The 23,304-nt window shown below is 34.8% G+C and overlaps 2 protein-coding genes and 1 long non-coding RNA gene across 5 annotated transcripts in view; all 3 read left to right on the forward strand.

Moving 5' to 3' along the window:
* The window catches only part of LOC140975571 (uncharacterized), a 14,303-nt gene extending 2,451 nt beyond the window's left edge, over nucleotides 1–11,852 (forward strand). Inside the window, exons 2-12 of one of the 2 annotated variants that reach the window (XR_012175000.1) lie at nucleotides 3,871–4,020; nucleotides 4,533–4,694; nucleotides 5,344–5,496; nucleotides 5,617–5,769; nucleotides 6,452–6,616; nucleotides 6,699–6,887; nucleotides 7,164–7,350; nucleotides 7,453–7,645; nucleotides 8,028–8,172; nucleotides 10,910–11,011; nucleotides 11,368–11,851. Coding sequence is in view for 1 of the 2 variants with exons in the window: in XM_073439336.1 (XP_073295437.1) it covers nucleotides 3,871–4,020; nucleotides 4,533–4,694; nucleotides 5,344–5,496; nucleotides 5,617–5,769; nucleotides 6,452–6,616; nucleotides 6,699–6,887; nucleotides 7,164–7,350; nucleotides 7,453–7,645; nucleotides 8,028–8,171 (1,496 nt within the window). In the remaining variant the exon portion in view is untranslated. Of the gene's footprint in view, nucleotides 1–3,870; nucleotides 4,021–4,532; nucleotides 4,695–5,343; nucleotides 5,497–5,616; nucleotides 5,770–6,451; nucleotides 6,617–6,698; nucleotides 6,888–7,163; nucleotides 7,351–7,452; nucleotides 7,646–8,027; nucleotides 8,173–10,909; nucleotides 11,012–11,367 lie in introns of both variants that reach the window. The other variant, XM_073439336.1, reaches the window with a different exon arrangement.
* Nucleotides 11,853–14,618: 2,766 nt separating this feature from the next.
* LOC140974848 (uncharacterized) lies at nucleotides 14,619–15,201 on the forward strand. Its single transcript, XR_012174885.1, has 3 exons — nucleotides 14,619–14,717; nucleotides 14,853–14,911; nucleotides 15,105–15,201. It is a non-coding gene; the product is annotated as an uncharacterized lncRNA (long non-coding RNA).
* Nucleotides 15,202–18,699: 3,498 nt separating this feature from the next.
* On the forward strand, nucleotides 18,700–22,367 carry LOC140975572 (uncharacterized). 2 transcript variants are annotated; one of them, XM_073439338.1, is made up of 3 exons: nucleotides 18,700–19,180; nucleotides 20,025–20,254; nucleotides 20,419–22,367. In XM_073439338.1, the coding sequence occupies exons 2-3, from the start codon at nucleotides 20,033–20,035 to the stop codon at nucleotides 22,198–22,200; spliced, it is 2,004 nt and encodes a 667-aa protein (XP_073295439.1). In that variant the 5' UTR covers nucleotides 18,700–19,180; nucleotides 20,025–20,032; the 3' UTR covers nucleotides 22,201–22,367. The 2 variants fall into 2 exon arrangements, with proteins under 2 accessions (XP_073295439.1, XP_073295438.1); XM_073439337.1 differs by having other exon boundaries at nucleotides 18,700–19,167.
* Nucleotides 22,368–23,304: the final 937 nt, after the last annotated feature.

Here is a 23,304-nt window from a genome sequence, read left to right on the forward strand (position 1 = left end):
AAAGCGTTCTCACTAGCAACAGTAGATGAAGGGATTGCAAAAATATCCTTGGCAATTTTTGAAAATACTGGAAATCTTGTTGTATTCCCTTTCCACCACTCCAAAACATCAAAGCTTGAGCTCCATTTCACAAAAAGATCCGACAAGTACTTGTCCACTTCATTAGTTATCTCTTCTTGATTTTGAGATTTTCTTACTTGTGACATTTTCAGATGATAGTTCAATTTAACGGGATCATTCTTATAAATTTCCATCAACTCTCTGTCAACATCACCATCATCAATCTCGTTAAAAGTATCAAAAGGTGAAATGCCTTTATATGCATGATACAAATCCATTAGACAATTCTTTAAACCATCAACAAATGATTGTATTTTAGTAGCATCCAATTTCATATCCCCCAAATGTATTGCAATCATTTGAAGTTTATAACGAGTATCTAGAATATGACCTAGGAAAATAAGCTTGTTCACCTTCTCAAGATCACCCCAATACTTCTTGAACTTACTTTCCATTCTCATAGCTATTTCTTGCAATGAAGGATCTATGATGTCAAGCATTGTCTCGTTAATGACGGTCCTCATTGAAACTATTTCCTCCCAAATCAAAGTTGATGTAGTTGTCTTGCTAGCACTAAGTTGCAACGTAGTATCATAAAACCTCTTGAGAAAATTGACAAAGACTTGTGATTTTTCCCAATCCTTTTCGTTGGGAGGCCCCACTCTCTTTTTATTCTCCGAGCCATCAATCTACTCAAAATATTCAACAAATTGTGCATTCTCTGTCATCCTTCCAAACACTTTCTTAAACTTGTATGCAACAGAAAGCATTTTATAGGTGGAATTCCACCTTGTAGGCACATCCATTGGAACGGTTGACATTTTATCCATCTTCAATAGGATAGCACACTCCCTAAATTGGTCCAACCTTGCCCCAGAAGAATGAATATATTTCACATAGTTTCTAATAGACTCAACTGACTCATTAAGAAACTTCAATCCACTCTTGACAATTAAATTTATAATATGACAACAGCATTTCAAATGCAAGTACTTACCATCAAATAACAGAGTGCCCATTTCCTTTAGTCTTTTTCCCATGTACTCCACTGCTTTATCATTCGTGCTAGCATTATCAACTGTTATAGTAAAAACTTTGTCTATCCCCCAGTCACTCAAACATGTCTAAAACTTTGCCGATGTCATATCCTCTGTGAGAGGTGATCTTGGTGAAATTTATTATTCGCTTATGCAATTTCCAATCATCATCCAAGAAATGAGCAGTGATTACCATATAGTTGATATTTTGAATCGAGGTCCAAGTATCAGTCGTGATACTTACCCTTTGATCACGGATGACACTCTTTATCTTAGCCACTTCCACAACATATAAATCCCACACAAGAGATGCAATTTTCTTTCAGTTAGGTATCTTGAATCGAGGTTGAGCCTCCTTCATCATCTCTATAAACCCTGCCCCTTCCACTACCTTAAACGGCATTTCATCTTTAACAACAAATGCAACAACCTTATCATCAAGCTTTTTTGGCTAAAGATGTGGGGTGTCAAAGCATTATTCATGGACGATTGTGTTAAGATAGGTTGAGAAGAAGTCGAATTCACTACATTATGAGGATTTTTTTTGCATTTCTTCACATGCCCATCAATGCCATTATTCCTATGTTTTTTGCTATGGGCATGAACTTCAGTTTTGCAATAATTGCAGACATCAACAATAGCAATGACCTCATTTTTGTCATTTTTCCTCACAATTTTTTTGGCATGTGACCACACATTCGCTACTTTTTTTCTTTTAGCTCCAACATCCACTACTTCTTCTTGGATGATAGGTGTTTTGGATGGAGATAATATTTCAGGTTCAGTGGTAGAAGGAAGGCTACTACTTCCACTAGATGCATCCATGTTCCCTTAATCAATAATCAATAATAAAAGAAAAAGATGAGTTGTCTATAAATGTATCCATAAGTTCTAGTGCATTAAAAAACAAATATTTGAACAAAGTAAACCAAACAAACACTTCAAATAATTTTAATGCAAAATTAGAAATAAATCATTCACAAGCTTCCTCGATTTCTACTAATCTCTAACTTAACAAAATTTCAATTAATATCACAATTCTAAATACACATCTGTATAAAACACAAAATAGGCTCTGAAACCAACTCACCTTGAATGTTAAAAGAGGAGAAAACCAAATCAGAAGCCTTATAATTTCCCAAGCTCTTAAGAATTAATCTTCACCTGAGAGAAAATCCATCACAACCAAAAGACATCCTATCAAAGACTATTCAAGTAGAGTAAAAAAATACAGTCAAAAGGTGCTTAGGAATTTACGTAATTAGGGGAGTGACAATAATAATTTAAAGCAGCATGCAAAAAGAAATTGGTGCCCACACGAGTCAAAAACAATATCACAACAGAGAGGCAAGTCAATAACTTAAGGCAAGTCTTTCTTCTATAATGTTTACCTTTTCTTATAATAAAATGTATCGAAATAAGCGTACTATACTTTTTAAACAACTATGATTGAGTTCCAAATAAATTCATTATCATTATTTTGCATAATGGGATATCATTCTGTGTGTGTTTTGTGGTTTTGAGTGTGTGTTTCTTCTTAGTGTGTTTTCATGTACTTCTTATATTTGTAAAAATAGTTCTCTCATTTACACAGTCCCAATAAACATACTCACATACACACTATCAAGGTTTAAATTTCCTGCTCACATCTGTAAAACATAATCAAACACATTTCAGAAGCCACTTTCAAATCTTTCACGTTGTAAATAGTAGCAAACACCACCTTCATTTTAGATTTGGACGTATTTTATTCCCAGGCTTCTTCAAAATGCAATCAATACACAAAAGGGAGAGCACAAATGCACAATCAATACATAATATACATTCACCAGTAGAATGACAAATTCAACTTGAATTTGAGCAGCTTTAGGAACCCATGAAGTTCTTAAACAATACGTAAAAAAAGAAGATGCTTGTACAGAAAGTGGGGATTTCCTATTCTTAACATTACCTCTTACTTCGTCAACGGCACCGCGACCTGAAAATAAACAACCGCACTCAACAATTGAATCCGTTCTCTTCAGTGGCAGAGCAAAAAAGCCGCAAGACCTAAGCTCTTCAAAAAATTAAGCCCATTTTCTTAATTAGGGTGAGAATATGTTTATTATTTTTGTTAATTGGGCTACTGGGCTAAATTGCATTTGGACCAAATTTCATATATTAAAATAATTTGATTTTTTGGGCCACCGGGGCTACAAACTCTCCCTCCGCCCTTGCTTGTACAGATTTCCTATTTTTTTTTTTAAAATCTAATAAAAATATTATTAATATATTCGGGTCGGGTCGGGAATCTCGTCGGGTATATCTTATATTCCCGATCCCTTTCCCGACTCTGAGCGGGTCGGGACGGGGAAAATTTCGGGTAGGGAAAATTTCGGGTCGGACCCGGGTCGGAAGTCGGGAAGGGTCGGGAATTTTCTGGTTTTTGCCAGCCCTAATTAGCATGCATCAGAATTAAGGAACGGGGTGAGCACAAAACCAATAGCATGTGGATAAGTCAATTCATGCAACACAATATCCATAGCAGGAGTAATATATGCATGAAATCTGAATTTAAAGAATATGCGCCTGAAATAAATAACGTATGTCAAAGTTTCTCAGCGACATCTACATTGTCGTATTAACTCAGCAGTCATAACATGTCTACATCACCATAGCGTACTAACAACATATTTTTGTATAATACGCATGTGATCATCGGTGTGAGAGTGTATGTGCATGTAATTTTCCAAAAATGTCCAAGTTTCTAATGTTTGGTACATTTTATGAGCAGTAAATATGATATGGAGTGAGCCCGTGATGAATGGTATGCCACCTACCCCAAGGGACAGCCATAGCTGTACCACGGTTGGAGAAAGCCTGTTTGTGTTTGGTGGTACAGATGGGAGAAGACCACTTAATGATCTGCATATATTGGACACTTGTGAGTTTGCTTTTAGTACTTGCAGTTTTTCCCGTGTGGTATAATGAAGTTGTACTTGCTGCAAGATTTCATTTAAATTCCCTTCTACTCGGTAGAATAGTGTTGAATGGAGTAATTATTGCTTGACTGAAAACTATAATTAGTTTTGTTGTCGCTAAAAGAATAGAGACATGGAATTCTGTCTAAGTTTTATCCGTGGATAATCTCCATTCGATAGCAATGCCTAGTAGGTTCTTAAAGTTTGACGTGCTTTATTCATTTTCCAGCCAATTTCTGGTGCAATTTGGTGTTGTGAGGGAAAACGTCACGACATCCGATGAACCTTTTTATTTTGTTGATAGCCACTGTTGAATCTAAGATTTTAGAGATATATAATGCTTCCTTTCTTTTCTTTTTGTTTTTCTTCTCGTGATTAATTTTATTATAAATGTGGAACCTTAAAATTACATCCAAAATTTGGCCCAACCGGTATGCACTTTATCTATTTGTTAGCATATATTTGTACATGATAGCCACGAACTCATGGATTACTCCAAGTGTAAGAGGTGATGGACCGGAAGCCAGAGAAGGTCACAGTGCAGCACTTATTGGCAAAAGACTCTTCATATTTGGTGGATGTGGGAAATCTGAGAACAATCAAATTTATTATGATGATCTTTACATTTTAAATACTGGTATGCACCTTTTTGTTTTTCTCATACAGTCACTTTGATGCAAACAAGTACATATGATTTTCTATGTCACGTCGTGTGTATTTGTCTCTTCGTTGGCATTGTGAAATATTTTCTTCGTAGACACTAAATCCTTAACTATGAATGAAGTGAACAAAATGATATACAAGAGGTTCCTAGATCAAAGCTTTTAAGAAAATAAAATGAATGAATGTCACACCATACTTCCTGCATACATGTACTGTATTTCCGCATTGCTGTACCTGTTTTTCTTTTTCTCATCTGAAGCTTCTTTAGATAATTAATTGGGAATTTTTGTTCTGCTTGAAAATTGTTATTGAATTTTGTTTGTCGATTATAAAAAGGCTTTACTTAGATCTCTTGGGGATTCGTCATTGGATCTTTGATAGATAATCCAATAAAAATAGATTTTGGCCGGTCAACTTGATACAGCACACACACACACACAGCTTTTTGCTTGCTTAACACTGTGCATGATTTATTGGACGTGCATATTGGGTTTACGATTTACCCTCGCACTCTTAAGGAATTAGATCATGGTTCCCATTGTCATAAAAAGAACATCAGTGCTTTATCAGGGGTGACTAAGCAAAAATCAGCTTACTGAAATTCTTTCTTCCATTGTCTGCAGAGACGTTCTCATGGAAAAGTGTAGTACCTTCAGGCACTCCTCCGAGCAAGAGGGATAGCCATACATGCTCATCCTGGGGAAAAAAAATTATTGTGATAGGTGGAGAAGATTCATGCAATTACTATCTGTCCGATGTCCATATACTCGATGCAGGTGCCACCACTTTTTTTTCATCAATATTATCTATGACCAACTTCAGCACAAAATTTTATACATTTTGTGATCTATGTTTATGTGTTGATGTGATTAATTTTTCATCCTTGCTGCAAATAGATACTCTTGTCTGGTGCAAGCTGAACACCACTGGCCAATTGTTATCTCCTAGAGGTGGTCATACAACAGTTACTTTTGGCAAGAACTTGATTGTCTTTGGAGGATTTTCAGATGAGCAAAATTTGTATAACGATTTATATATGCTGGACATTGGTATGTAAGTTTTCTTTTTATTTATATACTACCCTGTTATTTATAATCACATAATATCTTGGACCCCGTAGCCGAATTGGATGATTCATGGGACAAAGAGAAGGACGGCTTTTACTTTGTGCCATATGCTTTTGTGGTTTTTATGTGAGAATGACTATGAAAACCCATGGGAATGGATTGTCTGCGGCAAAAAGGCATTAGCCTCACAAATTACAATATCATAAGGTTTACTGTACAGTTTAACCTATAAATTTTTGAGAAACTCATGGATTTGTATTATTAGACTCACATCAAATCCTGTAATTGTCAGTTTGTATTAAAGTTGTTTTGTAATGAGTTTGGCATTATTGCTTCCCCGGAGGTTCTTTGTGGGAAGTTTGAAAACTTTACTTGGTGACTTTGAAACTAGTCTCCATTATAGAAGATTACTTATCAGACTTTATATACATCGAAAATTTTCACTTCGGATGTCATTTGTTGAATGTTTATGCATAAGATGTTTGTGGTATCATTTGCAGACTAATTGATAAAAGAAGGGGGGGAGGGCAGTTGAAGCTCATGTTGTAGCATTATAATCAATTTGCTGGGTAGTAGAATATTATTTGAGCAACGTTGTGAGCATGGCTGTTGAATATGATGATCACCTAACTTTCATACTGACTATGAACTATTTTTTTGGTAGAAAATGGCACGTGGGTGAAAATAGTGTCCACTGGTGAAGGCCCTTCTGGTAGGTTTTCTATGGCCGGTGAAAATTTGGATCCACAGATGGGAGGTGTACTTGTTTTTATTGGTGGTTGCGATAAGAATCTTGAGGCACTAGATGACATGTATTTCTTGCACACAGGTTTGATCTTTTTCCCTCATTTTAATCGTGATATTCCACAGGTTGTTTTTTTTCTTTTTGTGCTATAGAATTTCAATACCAGGGCTTTCTAGAGAAGTTGAGCGAGATGAGCGGCGGATAGAGAAGCTATCTCTGAGGAAACAATTGAAGTTGAAATGCCAAGATCAATCCTCTGTTCCTCATTCATTTGGAAAGGCTGCCTTTGGACTTGAAAATTTGCATGATACTACCATTTATCAACCCATGCCGATATCAAGTTATATGCCACCAGGTAAGAAACAGCTGTTTTTTGTTTTCAGCTGAAACCTGATTTGATGATAACCCTGGACCACGCTGGGAGGGAAAATATGTATGTATCTGATTAATATGAAGTATAATACTTTCGCGAGATGTTTCATCATCCAACAGCGCAGCTTGACGTTTCAAGTTTCCAGATTGATCAGATTCCATATTTTTTTTGGTTTAAAAAAGCTTTAGAAAATGGAATTCTTTAAATTATTTTATGAGCTTTTGATATCTACTAAATGATGCATTGATTTTGTTGCAGCACGGCAAAATTTCTATTTGAATGAATACCAGACGCCTTTAGGGAAAAGAACCTTCCAAGCTAAAGTCACTAAAAGCATTCTGGACGGATATACTATTGAAACTATCATCGATGGAAAGCCTCTTCGTGGAGTGCTATTCTCCAACAAACCAAGCTCCTTTACTGCAGGATCTGGTCATTGCAAGAGGTGAAGATGTACAATTGTTTCGGTTATAGTCTGTTAATTTACATCGAATCTGTGTTAGACCAATATTTAATCTGACTTATAATCATATCCATTTTATTACAGGAAGGAAAAAGGAACACAAAGTGATGATCCAAGTCTGAATGGTCACAATTTGTCTGGAGAAGGTGAGAAACCTAAGGAGCATTTTGCATATGATGTTAGTCAAGCAGGTGATGTTAAGAAAGAAAAAGGAGCGGAAGTTGCTGATTCAGAAATGATGAATCTAGCACCTGTTGATTTGTCAATAAACCCACAGGTTATTTCTTGTTACCCCTTAAATGATGAATAGTTGTTTCTTGTTACCCCTTAAATGATGAATAAACTTTTTGATACAGAATTAATTTGATTCCTGCATTGAGCCCTGTTTGAGTGGAAAATTGTTTTCCAAATTGTTGCATTCACTAATTGAATTCCACCTGTTAAGCATGTTATATTAGTTTTCAAATGACATTTTAAAGCAAACAAGGACCCGGTTCTAATTTTCGTAGCAATCATAGCTCAATATCAAACACATTTAATCTGATTTTGTCATGGAGTTGGTGATATTTTTTGCTTCTATTTTTGTGTGTTCGGAATTGTCAGATTGAGATATGTGGTGGGTAAGGTTTTGATCATTCTCTCTCCTCTCTTATCAACAGGTTTCTGGAGCCTCGGAACCATATGTGGTCCATGATACTGTTGTGAGAAATGATCCCACTAAGGATGCATTTTCCCCTAATTTGGAAATTTTTACCGAGAATCTATCAGCAGTTTCTTTGGATCAGGACCCTCCCATTAACTGAGGTACTCTGTAAAAAAAATTTGGGTGATTGCAAGTCAATTTATGGTCTGGGATTCCTTACGTCCAATGTAAATGATAATGCTGGCCTAGACGATAGGCCTTTGTGGATGACTCTTGGGTGTGAACATGTAATTGCAACTGTAGACCAGCATGCATTGACTTCATCTATATAGTTTATTAACTCCAGAATCTCCAGTTCTCAGTTGCAAATTTTAGTTTTATATTGTTAAGTTGAGTGGACGATGCCATGTGTAAAGTTTAATCATTTCACTCCAGTAATGTTTGGTTTTCCTTAATAAGAGTGACATGGGGAATTGTGTTTGATACTTTGATTCCATGGATAATTCCTGAAATTGTCTCGTGGGCAATTTTTTTCATGAATCCTGTTTGTTATGCTTAAAATGTTATCAATTTGCAGCTAGTCTTTTTGTTACTTTTGAGACAAGCAAACTACAATTTTTGTCCACAATATTGTTGATTTTGTTGATCAACCATAGTTTTAAAATTTTTAAAAATATCCTAGACCATGTTGTATTCTTAGTTTTAGCTGGCATATTAGCATTAGAGACACAGCACAACACCAGCATGGGCATATAATACCTCTTGGCGACCCTTCGCTCGATTGTCGACATTTTACAAAATTTAACCTAAACCCATAGCTTGTGCGAGTGGGTGGGAGTGGGGAGAGTGATGAAGTTCCAGAGGAAGGTGTCATATTTACACCGGTGCTAAGGTTTGTGCTTTAGAGTGATGAATGAGAAGGTCACGCTCTCTCCGACTCTCCGAAAATTCATACAATATTTTTGAGTTTTCTTACAAGGCCATGCACTCATATCCTCAAACGAATTGAAAAATTTCGTGGAGAGATTCGATTTACATATTCAGCTTATTTGGAATGTTTATATTTGGAAAATTGTGTATTTTCTATTTGTCGTGTATTTTCCTCTGTCATGGAAGTATTTGATAGAAGTTTATAGTTTCTGCCCAAATTTATTCATTCATTGTAGTTTGTCAGGTTTTCGCATATATAATCTCTTGAATGCATAATAAATAAAATGGACATCTTTTCCCAAACTTTTCACGGATGTCATTATTGATAAATCTAATAAAATAATCCAAGCATAGGAATTTAGCACCATCCTTTTAATGTCATATAAACTATTGTTCGGTTCATGTCTGTGCATTATGAAATGTTTGATGGAAATTATTTATCATGACAAGCCAATAAAATACCCAAGCAAACGTTGGAGATGATTTTTATGTGGGGTCTTGATGTAATCGGTGAGAATCTCCTTGATATCGTTGAAGGTGGTGCAAATTTACAATATAAATCTCTAAAATCCACTATTTGGAAATACAAAGGAGTAATATTGTGAGTGGACATAAGGATACCATTACATATAAGTCTTCGCTTAATAAATAGCATACATAGATTATGGAACACCTGACCACTTGGTTCATCACCTGTATCGTGCATCAGTTTCATCCTAGTCAACAATTACCAGAGTGGAGTTTTTCTACCCCGTCCTCGTCTTTTAAAGGTTTTCAGTCGTATGCGATTTTGAGGATTACTTTTACCTTATTGTCCAGTTTGTATGTTGTTAGAAGGCGGTGGTCGGTGATGTGTTTGGCTGTCTCTGATCTAATTCATTGAATTTCAAGGTGGTGTTGGGGGCAGGTTATTCTTGTTTGAGGTTGTTTCTATTAATGGACTGGATGATAGTGTTTCTGCTAATTTAGGCTTCGATGTTGGAACTACTGTGAATAAAATTAGAATTATTTTCAGTTCAACATGGAGGATTAGCGACTTACTGGGGTGTTATGTCTGCTGTGAGATGATGAATGATAGACTGATGTTACTAGTACGTGAATGTTTATATGCATTGTTGCCTTGCATTGAGTTGCTACTTGTGATCATTTTTACTACTTGATTTACAAAATATTTATAAACGATTCGATTACCTTCTTTGTGATATAGAAGTTTTTACTTGTTTAAGAATTGTAACTGGCCGTTGATATTCTCTCATCTCCCTATTATCGTTATTCATCTTTCCATTGATTAGGTGCAAAAACGAGGAATGGTTTGGATTGCCAATCTAAGCACTTCAAATCATTAATTCACCACTTTTCTAATGCAAATAGAATCTTGGTTTTGTTTTGCAATGAGCTTTTCATGTGGAGTGATGTTTTTGAAAGACGAGTCCCGTAGTTTAGATGTGGTTGGCCTTGGGAAAAGAGATTGATTAAGCATGTATAAAAGTTTTGTTACTAAATACGTTGTTGGGGCCATTGAGGTAAAGATGAAGAGGATGAACATAATGCATGCTTTACTGAGGATGTAACACTAAAATAATATTCTTCTTCATGGAAAATGTTTCAAGACAGAGTAATCAACAAGCACGAATTGAAGATACGTTTCAGTTTCGAAAAAACATTTGAAGCAACTTTTGGGCTGATGATATTTTAATTGGGTGATAAATGAGGTCTTTATTTCAGAGATAAAGTCGATGATTTAGAAAGTGACGAGTACGGCAGAGTCATATTTGTGTTGGTGGGATTCTGATCTAGTTTCCACTCATGAATGAAGCGGAAGAAACAAAAAAAAGTGATGGGAGTTTGTATTTGTGTAATTATAATGAGCTTCATGAGTTGTTTCCATGAAAACTCCGTAGTTCTGTTATTATTGCATATTCTGCGCTAATTGATTATTGGCTTTCAATTTGCTAAACCTTATTTCAGGAGGAGATGAATGGCAGATCCGAAGAAATGACATCTGTTAACCTACATGTTTCTAGGCATTAATCAGTTGTGAGATGAGAAAGATGTCCAGAAAACTATATGGTAAGTGTAATATTTTTTGCTATTTGTGAAGAGTTATTGTTATTCGTTAGCGTTTCCTGCGCAATGCCATCAAAATATAGGAAGAAAATTTCTTATTATGACCGATATCTGGGGCGTAGGGTGTCTTCTATTTTATTTTGCAGTTGTGTAAAATGTAATGTGTTATTTGCAGCAATGTTGTTTTTGATTTCCAAACTTGAAATTTCATGATAAACGATTACAAGAAAGCTAGGAATGATCTTCTTTTGTCTCTGGTACTTTTCTTAGTAGAAGTTTTTCATAGAAAGATTTGAGTTCTCAGTTGCATTTTGAATTTATTGGCTCTTATAAGTTGCTATATTTCTTTTGTTTTGCAGTGACGTGGAAGGGGCAGAAGTTTTGGTCACCCATCTCCATGTGGAAATTCTATTTGGCAGCAGGATGATGAAGTTGATAAAATCCAATTTTAGTTGACATCTTAGGACTCTGACGTTATATAGTTTCTGACTAGGAATTCGCAACTGGAAGTAGTATTTTTATGCTCCCACCTTAACAAGCCCTTGATGATCCCTTGTTCCCGTTCATATTTTTCCCATATTTTGCAACTATTTTTGACGGGTGAAGGAAAGAAAATCTTTTAGCAACTGGTTATTATATGCTTGTTCACAGAAACTCCCTCTTCATAGTTTTATGAAGAACCTTCAAACTTGAATTCTGACCTTTTGTTGCAGAGGCTGTGGGTGGCTGGTTCTGTATCTTTGAATCCAAAGAGTTGCTGAAAAATAGATGATATTGGGGGTATACGAGAGAAATAGATGTAAATAATTTTGACAGAAAATTCCTTGCCGGATTAGACAGTTTATAAGCAATGAAACTTCCGTGATCTGTCGTACGTTTTGATAGCATTCAAACATCATTATAGATGTAACATTATTGTCGAGTGTGAAATTGGCTGATATTATGACGATATTAGATAGCATAGATATCATTACGGTAGAAGTTGATCGTTGAAATGATAATCGATATAAATGAAATATAATATATTAAAAAGCTCTATCTTAGAAGAAAATAAAGAAGATAAATATTCTCTGAACAAGCTCAGAGGCATATATATGTTTCGTGGATTATGTATTAATATACGGGTTAAACATAATTTAAGGACGAGTTTTGATGCATAGTCAGCAGCTTTAAATATATTTTTTTAATTAAGTTCAATTTTTTAAAATTTAGATAAATGTCTAAAAATATTTCTGTTTATATTTTTTAATAGATGCCTGGAACTAAATTTTTAAAAACAGAAAGATTTAAATACAAAAACAGAAAAAGCATTAATTCTAGGCATCTATGGAACAATAATTTATATCAATATCAATTTAGTTTGCATCGATAATGAAAAGTAATATTTTTAATATAAAATAATATTTTTTTCATTGGTCAGGTTGGAATTGATGATTTGTCTCATAAAATTGAATCATAAGACGGTCTCATAAGAGTTTTTGTGAAACCACAATTTAGTATGAAGTAAAGATAAAAATTTTAATTTTGCTCCTATGTATTTGACTATTTGAGATTATAATTTTATATACTTTATTGTCAGATTTCAATTTTATCCGTGTATTTATTATTATTATATTTTTTTTGTACTGTGACGTCAACATGATGCTGACTTAACACTAGTAGAGAGCTTATGTCACGTTACTATTATGAAAAATAACTAAAATTATTAAGTTAAGAGATACTTGATTGAAATCTAACTTTAATAACAGCGTGTAAGACCAATATCACATATAACAGACATACATGACGAAAAATACGATTTTCGTCTATTGTGTAATGTTTATTTATTTGTAATTGTTCATTACATCGTGACATAAATAACTACACTACTCATGAAAATAAAATAAAGATTGAAATAGCTATTGCATCACATCAAAATCTACACAGTCGATTATCAAACGATACATTTGCATGTGTAGAAAAAAATATTACAGATCACAAGGCACACCCAATTTGGCTTGTCTTTTTTCAATACATATATTTACAACTTTTTAAATGTATAGATTTTATTTTTCTTATTGGATACTAAAATTACTAATCCAAATATTTAAAAAAGAAGAAGAAGAAATTCTCCATACGAATTCGGAGTAAAACATATGCGATGTGAGTCGAGCTTTATGTCAGTGGAACGAAATTCTCTGCTCTATTTTGTGTACACAAATTTACGGCGTATACCTTGCCTGATAAAAAACTAAAAATCAATATATTTAAGTAATATGTAATTTTTAAACTAACTAATACAATTATACATGTAATTGCAACTTAACTACCATCAGAATGAATAGATAAACATAATTAGACCGAGTCGATATTGATCATCTCGACTCAGACATGTTCGAACTTATATAATTCAATCAAAAAAAATTATTCATACATGTATGCTCACGAGGTACCATAGGCCCTATATACCTAGGAAAGAATATAGCATGTAGGAGTGAGTGATATCAAGTCATGGTGGAATTATAGGAACATATTTCCAATACCACATGCGTAGTGTTTTGTTGGAACAATAAAGGGCTGTCCACTGAGCATGAAAATTGTCGAAAAAATGTGGTTAATTAATATTAAAACAGTGGCAAAATCTTTTAATTTCGTCTAAATTATGATGTGTGTATCAAAAGTTAATGTTATGCTTTGTTATTGTCAAAACCAGTACACAACATGCAGCGGAAATTAATTATTAACACACAAATATAATTTTAATAAATAAACACCAGATTTAAATTATGCACAATCACGAATACTTGTGCAATGCTTCATGGCAAAAATTCATTAGAAAAATATGTAAATCGTTTACATAAAACAATACTAGTGAGATTAACAAAACTAAATTCCTTGACAATCCAAGGAATTAAAATGCATCAAAAGCTCAAAGTAAATACTAGATGCATTAAACAAAAAAAATCTTATTGCTTAAATCAAACGAAACGACTCTTCACCCAACACTTCACCCAGTGTTGTTCTTGTGCGTCGTCAACGTTAATCAGCAACACGGTAATTATGTGAATCAATCACACGAATTCTTCACACGAAAATCTTCAATACTGAACTTGTGAGTGTTCAGAAAAACTCCAACAGCTGCGCCTCTTCAAAAGTGATCACTCTTCTTCACGGGATATTTCGTATATGTAGATCTCCATATTTTGACCTAGTTATCTTTCCATAAAACAAATGTTATAAACATGAAAACAAGAGTTTAATAGAAATAAAATTCTTTTAAACTAGGATAAAATATCTTAGATATAAATACCCTGTCAGAAATAAATCATCTGAGATAAATTTACCAAAATCTTGTAATACAAAATCTTAAATTGAGATTATCAATTTATCAAAATAAATAAGGATTAAAATAATCCTCTCTCCAATATCAGTCATGTCCAGATATAGTTAAAGATGTCTCTCTAAAAGAACTAAGAGATAGGCTTGAAGAGTTTGCTAGAGTTAGAAACTGGGAACAGTGTCACATCCCTAGAAACTTGCTTCTTGCTCTGGTAAGTAGTGCTCATGGTTTCCAAAATAAGAGAGACACTGGATTTTGCATTAGCCATTGTATGTTGGGATGCTCGCAGACCGAGTACTCGCATGCTTGACGATCAACTCTGACGCTAGTATTGTGCTCACTGGTTCAAACAATGGTTCAGTTCATATCATCAACATATCAACTGGGAAGGTGCTTTTGCTTTGTTTTCTTTCTTTTTAATTTTCAATGCCACTAACATGCGTTGGAATGGTTCCACTGCTGACAAAATTGGCAGTTTTTGGTTGATTTTATTGATCGATCTTGCAATTTTTAATCCTCGATCAGGTGGTAAGTTCTTTAAGTGCTCATTCCGAATCAGTCGAGCGTGCAGTTTTTGAAGTAAGGTGTGACTTGCTACTTTGTTATCTTTCATCCTGTAAAATAAAAGGAAATAAATACAGATACTTACATCTAACTTCAACTATTCTGAGTCTTTGTGAAGTTTTCATGTGATGTTTTGTGAAGTAGAATATATATTTCAAGTTTCTTTCGCAAGACATGATTATTAAATCCTTTTTGGTTTAAACTGGATTGAAGTACTCAGGGAGGGTATCCAATGGCTACGACAGGAGGCATGGATAATAAGCTTATAGTCTGGGATCTACAGCATTCATTTCCTAGGTGCACATGTGACTCCTCACCTTGTAAGAAACATACTCTACAATCCACAACTCTACCGACTAGTGACTCCTCACCATGTAAGTTTAAACTATTAGCCTACTACTGGAGTCAGACAATTCATTTACTCATAGTCAAATTAATTTCATGGAGTTGAGTGCATCCAAGTGTGAGGCTGTTGATGGGAGGCAATTAAGATTAACGTAGTAAGTTTGAAGTATGTGTTAAATAAGAAGGGGTCACTTAGTATTTTATGGTTCGATCGACTTGTCGTTTTTGTCAATGTTCAGTTGCAGATTGGCTTGTGGTTTCTCAGAGGATGATGATAATGTAACAGAGAAGAGATTCTCAGTAAAAAGTCCTTTTCTTGGTGGTGATGCATTCACTGAACAGGAGCCGTTTAGTTTTGGAGGGGGATATTTTGAGATTCCTTCGAGGCAGTGAAAATTTGGTTCGATCCAGTCTTGATCCCAAACTAAGTACGTCCATCTTTTGACAAACATATATATATTTACATGCAAGTTGTTGGGATACAACCAAAGTCTCACATTGGAAGATCTAGAGAAAGATTATGGGGTAATAAAGATGGAATGATAATCTCCATTTGTATGAGGCCTTTTGGGTGGTTCCAAAAGCAAAACCATGAGGGTTAAAACTCAAAGTGGACAATATCATACCAGTGTGGATATATCTGGATTTCATTGGTCCTAACAAGTGGTATCAGAGCCATGGTCCAGATCGAGCCGTGTGGGTAGAATCCTCGATACCTAAACGAAGGAGGAGAGGGCTCCCTGTAAAAATCGTTGATTAAAACTCTCGAGGTGGTTTATGCTCCCAGTATTCATGTAAGGCGTGTGCTCCAACGCAGTGAAGTGGAGTAACCTCGATTGGAGGACGAATAAGGCTTGATGGGAGGCTCGGATCATGAGAATAATAGTGGAACTTCGTTTGATGGGAGGATTGTTGGGATGCAACCAAAGTCCTACATTAGAAGATGTAGAGAAAGATCATTGGTTAATAAAGATGGAATGATAATCTCCATTGGTATGAGGCCTTTTAGGTGGTTCCAAAAGCAAAACCATGAGGGTTAAAACCCAAAGTCGACAATATCATACGAGTGTGGAGATATCTGGATTCCATTGGTCCTAACACAAGTTAATATCACTTCCTATATATTTGGATCAAATCTACCGATCATTCTTTCGTGGGTAGTCCTTCCGAGTTCTTTATCTTCATCCTGTTTGGCAGTGATACCCAAGGAATATCTTATTCTCGGGTCATCTCCAGGGTGGACTTAAGGTAGCCCGTAAGATCGGCAGGGGCAAGGTTCATCTTGGAACCCGGGTGGTAAGAATTCGGGTAGATCTTTGGTGTCCGGAGGGGAGGGCCCGGGTAGTAATACCCGGGTGACAAGCATCCGAGGGGAGTTCTGCCACAAGGATGCTTTCCCGGGCATTACAGTACAGGCGTCACGTTTGAACTCGTAAGATATGGGGCATCATGACTTAATCATCATTAGGAGACTTTTCAAAGTATGCAAGAGCGATGTGACTCGATCGGACTAGGCATGGGTTGTCAGATTCAAAAATGACAGTAAGCAAGGTATGGACAATTATCCATCGTGAATAGCATATGGGCACTGGAAACCAAGTCCTGTCTGATTTCTTCTTATAAATTTCAGGTTTATCCGATATTCAAATATATTCTCTTGCAAACGAAATATTCATTCTCTTCATAAAATATTGACTTGAGCATCAGAGTGGATATATCGGAAAACCATCCAACGCCCCACCAACAATCTCTGTTATCTTAAGTGTACAGATATTTCCAGAGCCAGGGAAAACCTCTTCTGGAAGAATATAACCCGACCCGACGAAATTGTCCACATATCTCACACCCAATTCATCCGATCACATCAGGCAGGATGGAGTCACTTGTTTTGCTTTGGCTAGCTGGTTCTGGACATTTTGCCACAGGCTGCGTCGATGGCAAAGTTCGGATATGGGATGGGTCACTCGAGAAACACTGCAAAAATAGAAGCATAACTTGCATAACATCTATGATTTAAAAAAGTATTTTTAAAATTCATTTTAAAAAAGCACTTTTTAAAGCAAAAAGTTTTTAAATCCAAATGGAGCCTATCGTACCGTGAGATATTGATCCAATGGTCAATAATGAGTCAGATATATACACATCTTTGATTTTTTTGTATCTTCTGTAGGATTAGGCAGTACTATATGGTCTTGATTATTATAACAATATATTGAAATTTAAATAATATTCTTTTTTAAAAGCAATATTTAATATTCTTTCACATTATGTTTCGATAAGAGAAGGATTCAAATTTACCCTCTAAATTTGAGAATTTTTTAGTGACGTCCTCCTGTTTTAAAAATAAAATTCTGAAATACCCTTTATATATTCGGTAAATTGCTCAAAAATCTCCAAAAACAAACAAAAATTTGCTTTCAGTCCCATGTCAAAAAAATGTGTTTGAACTCTTTGAGCTCGTATATCTTTTATTGAATGAAAATCATTACAAAACATCAAAAATATGATATTAATATATGACATTTGAGTACCAGTTGTTTTAAATATGATATTAACATATAATTTTTGTGTACTCAAATATATATAAAAAAATATTAGTATTAATGATACATTTGTCTATCGGATGAAAATCAATATAAAGTATTGAAAACATGTTACTGATATATGATATTTGAATATCAACTATTTTATATCTAATAAAAAATACAAGATTGTGAGTATAAAATTGAAACAATTTTATTAATATCAACATTTGGTACACATATTTTGAGTACTCAAAAATCATATATTAATACAAGATTTGAAACAATTGGTATTCAGATATCCTTTATCAGTACTCTATTTTCAATATTTTGTACTATTTTTAGATGTATATGTTATTAGTACTAATATTTGTTATACATGTTTGGGTACTCAAAATCATATATTAGTACTCGATATGAAACAGCTGGAACTCAAATATTATATGTCAGTATCATATTTTAAATGTTTTGTACTGATTTTCATCCGAGAAAGACAAGTGAGCCCAATGAGTGTAAACACATTTTTTTGCCGATCAGATAGTGCAANGAAATTAAGTCCCTATAATTCATGACTTTTTTAGCATTTGAAAGATATATTCTCTAAATTAATCTTTGATTTTAAAAATGTTTGACAAACCTTGTTGAAAGTAGCCTAAATCCCATTCTCATCAAATTTAAATCTAAAGAAAGAAATTATTATTTTCCCATGTGAGCTAGAGAGATCATCCTAAAGTCGTGATATTCGATAGTGAAATCAATTTTTAAATATGTTTTTCCAATTTATTTTTTAATTAAATCCCAAAATAAATCCAATTTCTTGATAAATCAAGATATTACAAGAAACCCAAAGATCATCCTAAGAACAACACTCACTAAAAGTTCAAACAAGATTCCCCTGTTATCCCCCACACACCATAGCACACCACCTCCCCTTGTGGGGCCCAGTATTGACAAATCCCATGTCTCCTCATTCAAGTTTTATGCTCTTCCTCCCCCACTTTCTTAGTAAACTGTGTTCCTCTGACCCCATCAGATCCAAAAATCTCCATTTTTTTTCTTTTTCTAACTGAGCTTCCCTTTTCCATTGGCCTTTGCGTGTTCACCAATTCAAGCCTTCTTTTCATGGCTTTCTTCCCCTTTTCTTGCACCAACTGAATCCCAGATGCTTTTTCTCTCATTGTGTGACAGCTTTCTCAAAGCCTGTGAGCTCGATTCCTCGGGTTTTCTCTGTAATGGGTTCTCACCATTTCACTTCTTTTCTATTTTTCCTCTGAAAAAAGACTCCCTTTTGTCTTTTTGATTTGTCACGCTTTTAATGTTCGAGGTTTGTTGAGTTCCCAGTGAAAAGTAGTTCTTGTTTCTGCTGCTGCTGGTGGATTCAAGTGGGATTTTTGGCCTTGGATTTTGTGGTAATTTGCGAAAGTCTCTTCGTTTCTCGAGTTAATAAGTCATGTGTTTCGATCTGTTCTGTTCATTCTCATCTGGGATATTTTTCTTTTGTGATTTGTAGACAGTGTGTTTGTGGGAAAGCTTGATTCTTTTCTTACTTTCCATTTTTGAATTTGATGGTCAGCTGTCGTTTTGATGATAGGATCCATCCATTGTGACATAATTTCTCCATTATGGAAATAAAATTTATGCTAATGTCTTATTTCATTTTTTTCCCATTTCATTCCATTTTTGTGTAATTATTTCTATTTTATTAGCTTTCTGATGTTTATCTCCTCTTTTCTTTTCTTAATATTTGTGGCTTCTTGCTTTAAACTTCTTTGTTGGTCACAGCTGGAAAATGCGGATTTGGTAATCAGAGGACACCAGGAAATAGAGATACTGATCCTGAATTTGCGGATGCCCATTTGTTTTTGCAGATGTGTTGTTTAAATTTGAAAGATTCCCTTTCTTTAGTGTTAACTGATGGGAAAGTTGTATTCTTTATGGCCTTTTGGGCTCTATGCATTTGCCCAGTCAATTGCTTTTTTATCTATATGTCCTTTTCTTTTGTTTTGATCTTTTGGTGCTTTTGATTTCTGATGTTGTTATCTTGTTGTATTCATTGACATTGAATTCCACAGACTCACTCATTTTTGCTCAAATAGTCGGTTCACCATTTCAACTCCCTGTCTTCTTCAGTATCATACATATTTTCTTACACCACAAAATTACAAGGAATGCCCAATTATTAGTTCATGTTTATACGTTAGTTAGTGAAATGATTTTAGTTCCTGGTTGCACTTAACGACTTAAAGTTTTCTTTCTGGGCAAGTAGGAGGAACTATGAATTGTACAAGCTACATCCCTTCATCTTACCAACTGAGGGATTTTAATAAGAGTGAAAGTGGTTTTTCTTCGCTCCCATTCGTATTTGATGGTAAGAATGGAGAAGAAGAAGGGAACGGCATTTCTTTGCTACCATTTAATATGGATCAACATTTGGGTTATGACAAGGTGTTATTGAGCCAGATAATGCAGAAGCATGAAGCTACATTTAAATATCAGGTATGTATATCCCTATCATGTTTTAACTGTTGACTGTGCAATCTATTGACATCATTAATGACCTTCGTTTTACTCTTTAACCTGTATTTCTATTTGATTTTTTTTGTTCCACGTATCTCTATAGAGTAGCTTTTTTTCGTTCATCTTTTTTCTTGTCCTTCCAGCTTCAGGAACTACACAGATTGTACAGAAGACAAAGGGAGTTAATGGATGAAATCAAGGTGAGAGAAATGTTTGCTCGGCATGCACAATTTCCCACATCACAATCAAATAACTGTTTGTCTCAAACCCGGTCTGAGGTTTCTCAAACATCACATACAACTAGCTGGATCCTTGGAGATCGAATAGATAATAAGCTGTCTATTCTGAGCACAGATAATCTTCGAGGATCTTCAGATTTTGTTGCGGAGAATTTTCAAGAACCAACAACTGCACATCCTGGTTTGCTGCTGACAAGAAACTGTTATAATAGAGTCCAAGCTCCGTCATTCATGAGTAAAGGTCATGAAATAAGATTTTTGAATCTTCGATTTCCAGATTCTGTGTACCATGATGCAGAAGAGAGGGAGCGGTTTAATGAGGTAATTGTTTCTAAAGATACTAAAAGGGATTCAGCACTTGGTCCTTTTAAGGCTGGAGATTCTACTTCTTTTGATGCAAGACGCCGGGATAAAAAAATTTTGATCGACTTAAATGAACCCATACAACTTGAATCTGTGGCTTCAAGTTTGACTAGTCCTTTGGAACCTTTTCCGTGCCACTTGGAGTTTTCACACCACGATCCTCATGCTTCTGGAGAGGTAGAAACAGGACCTGTTGTACCTAAACACTGCGGGCATGATAGCTATGGTAGGGACTCTGTTGATAGAAATAGAGCCATGGGTATCGATTTGAATTCTATGCCTCTCAGTTGTTTATCGGAGACTGTAATTACTCAAGTAGACCTTCTGAATTCGAATCAGGAATACAAAATTGAAGATCCAAAAAAACATTTGCTCTCCTTTGAAGAAAAACCAGACTATAGTAGTGGGGTTCCATGCTCTTTCGAAAGTAAAATATCACAAGCTTCTGGTGTTGACAAAGCTTTAATTTTGAATGCTAGCTCTGTTCATCATCTTGAAATGAGTAAAGAGAAGTGTGTCAAAGTCGACCCTGATGCAAGGATCGGTGAAAAGTTAATGGAATTTGAAACTCACATAGACTTAAACGTTGGTGTAACCGCCAATGGGACATTTCCATCTTTGTCATGTAACGATGTTGGGACTAAATCTGCTGGAGAGACAGACTTGGAGGCTCCTGTGAGTCCAGAGAACAAGGAGGGTTTTCCGCCAAGAGGAAAATCCAAGGATATGCTACTTGGTACTCCTAGTCTTTTATCTGAACGAGGAGAATCTAAACCTGAGATTGAACATGATGGGATTGCTGCAGAGACTTTACTCTTAATATCCTCAGCTATAAGGCAGGACTTTAACTTAAGTAACTGTCTGTATTGGCTTGCTGAAATAGCTACTGTGACTGGTAATACCGAGGACCAAGAAAACAAGGTTATGGAACTGCGAAATGGCTCAACCAACGACGAGTTTAAGGATGCGGCACTGATGCTATCTCAGAAAAAGGCCCTAAATCTCTCTCGCGAAGTCAATAAAGAGAAAGAAAGAGTTACTCTGTCCTGTAGATCATTAAAGGGCCGTGCAACTAAAGACCATCACACGGTTAAACCATTCCAGAGAACATGTTCATCAAAGAGAAACGTAGGAAAGAATTCGAATGAAACACCCAAAACCCACTCCAGATCATATCCTTCAAATGCCAAGAAAACAATGGCCTCCATTCTGAAAGTACCGGCGACTCGCAGTAAAGTTGGAGTTCTGCAGAGTTGGGGAAAGATAAAGAAACGGCAACGTGGTCCTAGACGTTGTGCTAGTAAGTTTCTTACCATCAGCTGAGTTTGTCCCAGAGGTATGAAGTGTAATTTTGTTTCTTTATAGGTGATATGATAAACATCATTTATGTTACTGATTAAACTGTGAGGCCTTAGAGGCATGAACAGCTTTGTACATATGAAATTGTTGTTTAATGAACTATGTTTGGTCGTAGACAATTTTTATCAGATTCTTTGAAGTTTGTTACTATTTGTTCAATTAACCATGGAAGTAGGACTCCACAGTAAAAACTGGATGCATAACTTCATCGTTTGGTTCGTGAGATGAGATAATTAATCAATTATACAAAAATTATAAATCAATAAATAAATATATATATGTGTGTGTGGCGTAATGATTTATAACTTCGAACTTTATAGAACTTGAGTCAGATATTGGATAAAACAAATACTTGTAATCAACTAAAATCTCGTCTTTTGCATTATACCGATTAGGAGGTTAAGACGAATGATTATTGTCCTTGTTTTTGTTATTTTTATTGTGGATATATCAATTCTAGAAATTGTAGCATATATGCACACTGTTTTATTTTTACAAGTACTGATATTTTTGTTATCTACTTATGATTTAGATTTAGTTTTCCATTCATTATAGTTATTAGAGTAGATCTCTTGTGAGACAGTCTCACGAATTTTTATCTGTGAGACGGGTCAATCTTACCGATATTCACAATAAAAAGTAATAATCTTAGCATAAAAAGTAATATTTTTTCATGGATGACTCAAATAAGAGATCTGTCTCACAAAATATGACATGTGAGACCATCTCACACAAGTTTTTGCCTACATATTACAACATGAAAATATGGTAATAAAAATCTGATAGAGATTATTTAATTTATGCTCAAAATATTTAATTTTATGATCATCGTTAAAATAAAAATAATAATATAAAAGAATTAGTTATTGTCCGATTTTGGTTACTATAATCAATTTCTAAGGGCGAAGTGTGACAAAGCGTAATAGTAGGTTTTAAGACAAGTATACTTTATTTTAGTATGAGATTAAATGTTAAAAAAATATTTTTTAAAAAAATATATTTCAAATTATGTTAACTCAATCAATATATAATGTATATATAGGTAAATTTGATTTAAATACTCGTATT

Source organism: Primulina huaijiensis, chromosome 4 (assembly GCF_012295235.1).
Source record: "Primulina huaijiensis isolate GDHJ02 chromosome 4, ASM1229523v2, whole genome shotgun sequence".
NCBI lineage: Eukaryota > Viridiplantae > Streptophyta > Magnoliopsida > Lamiales > Gesneriaceae > Primulina > Primulina huaijiensis.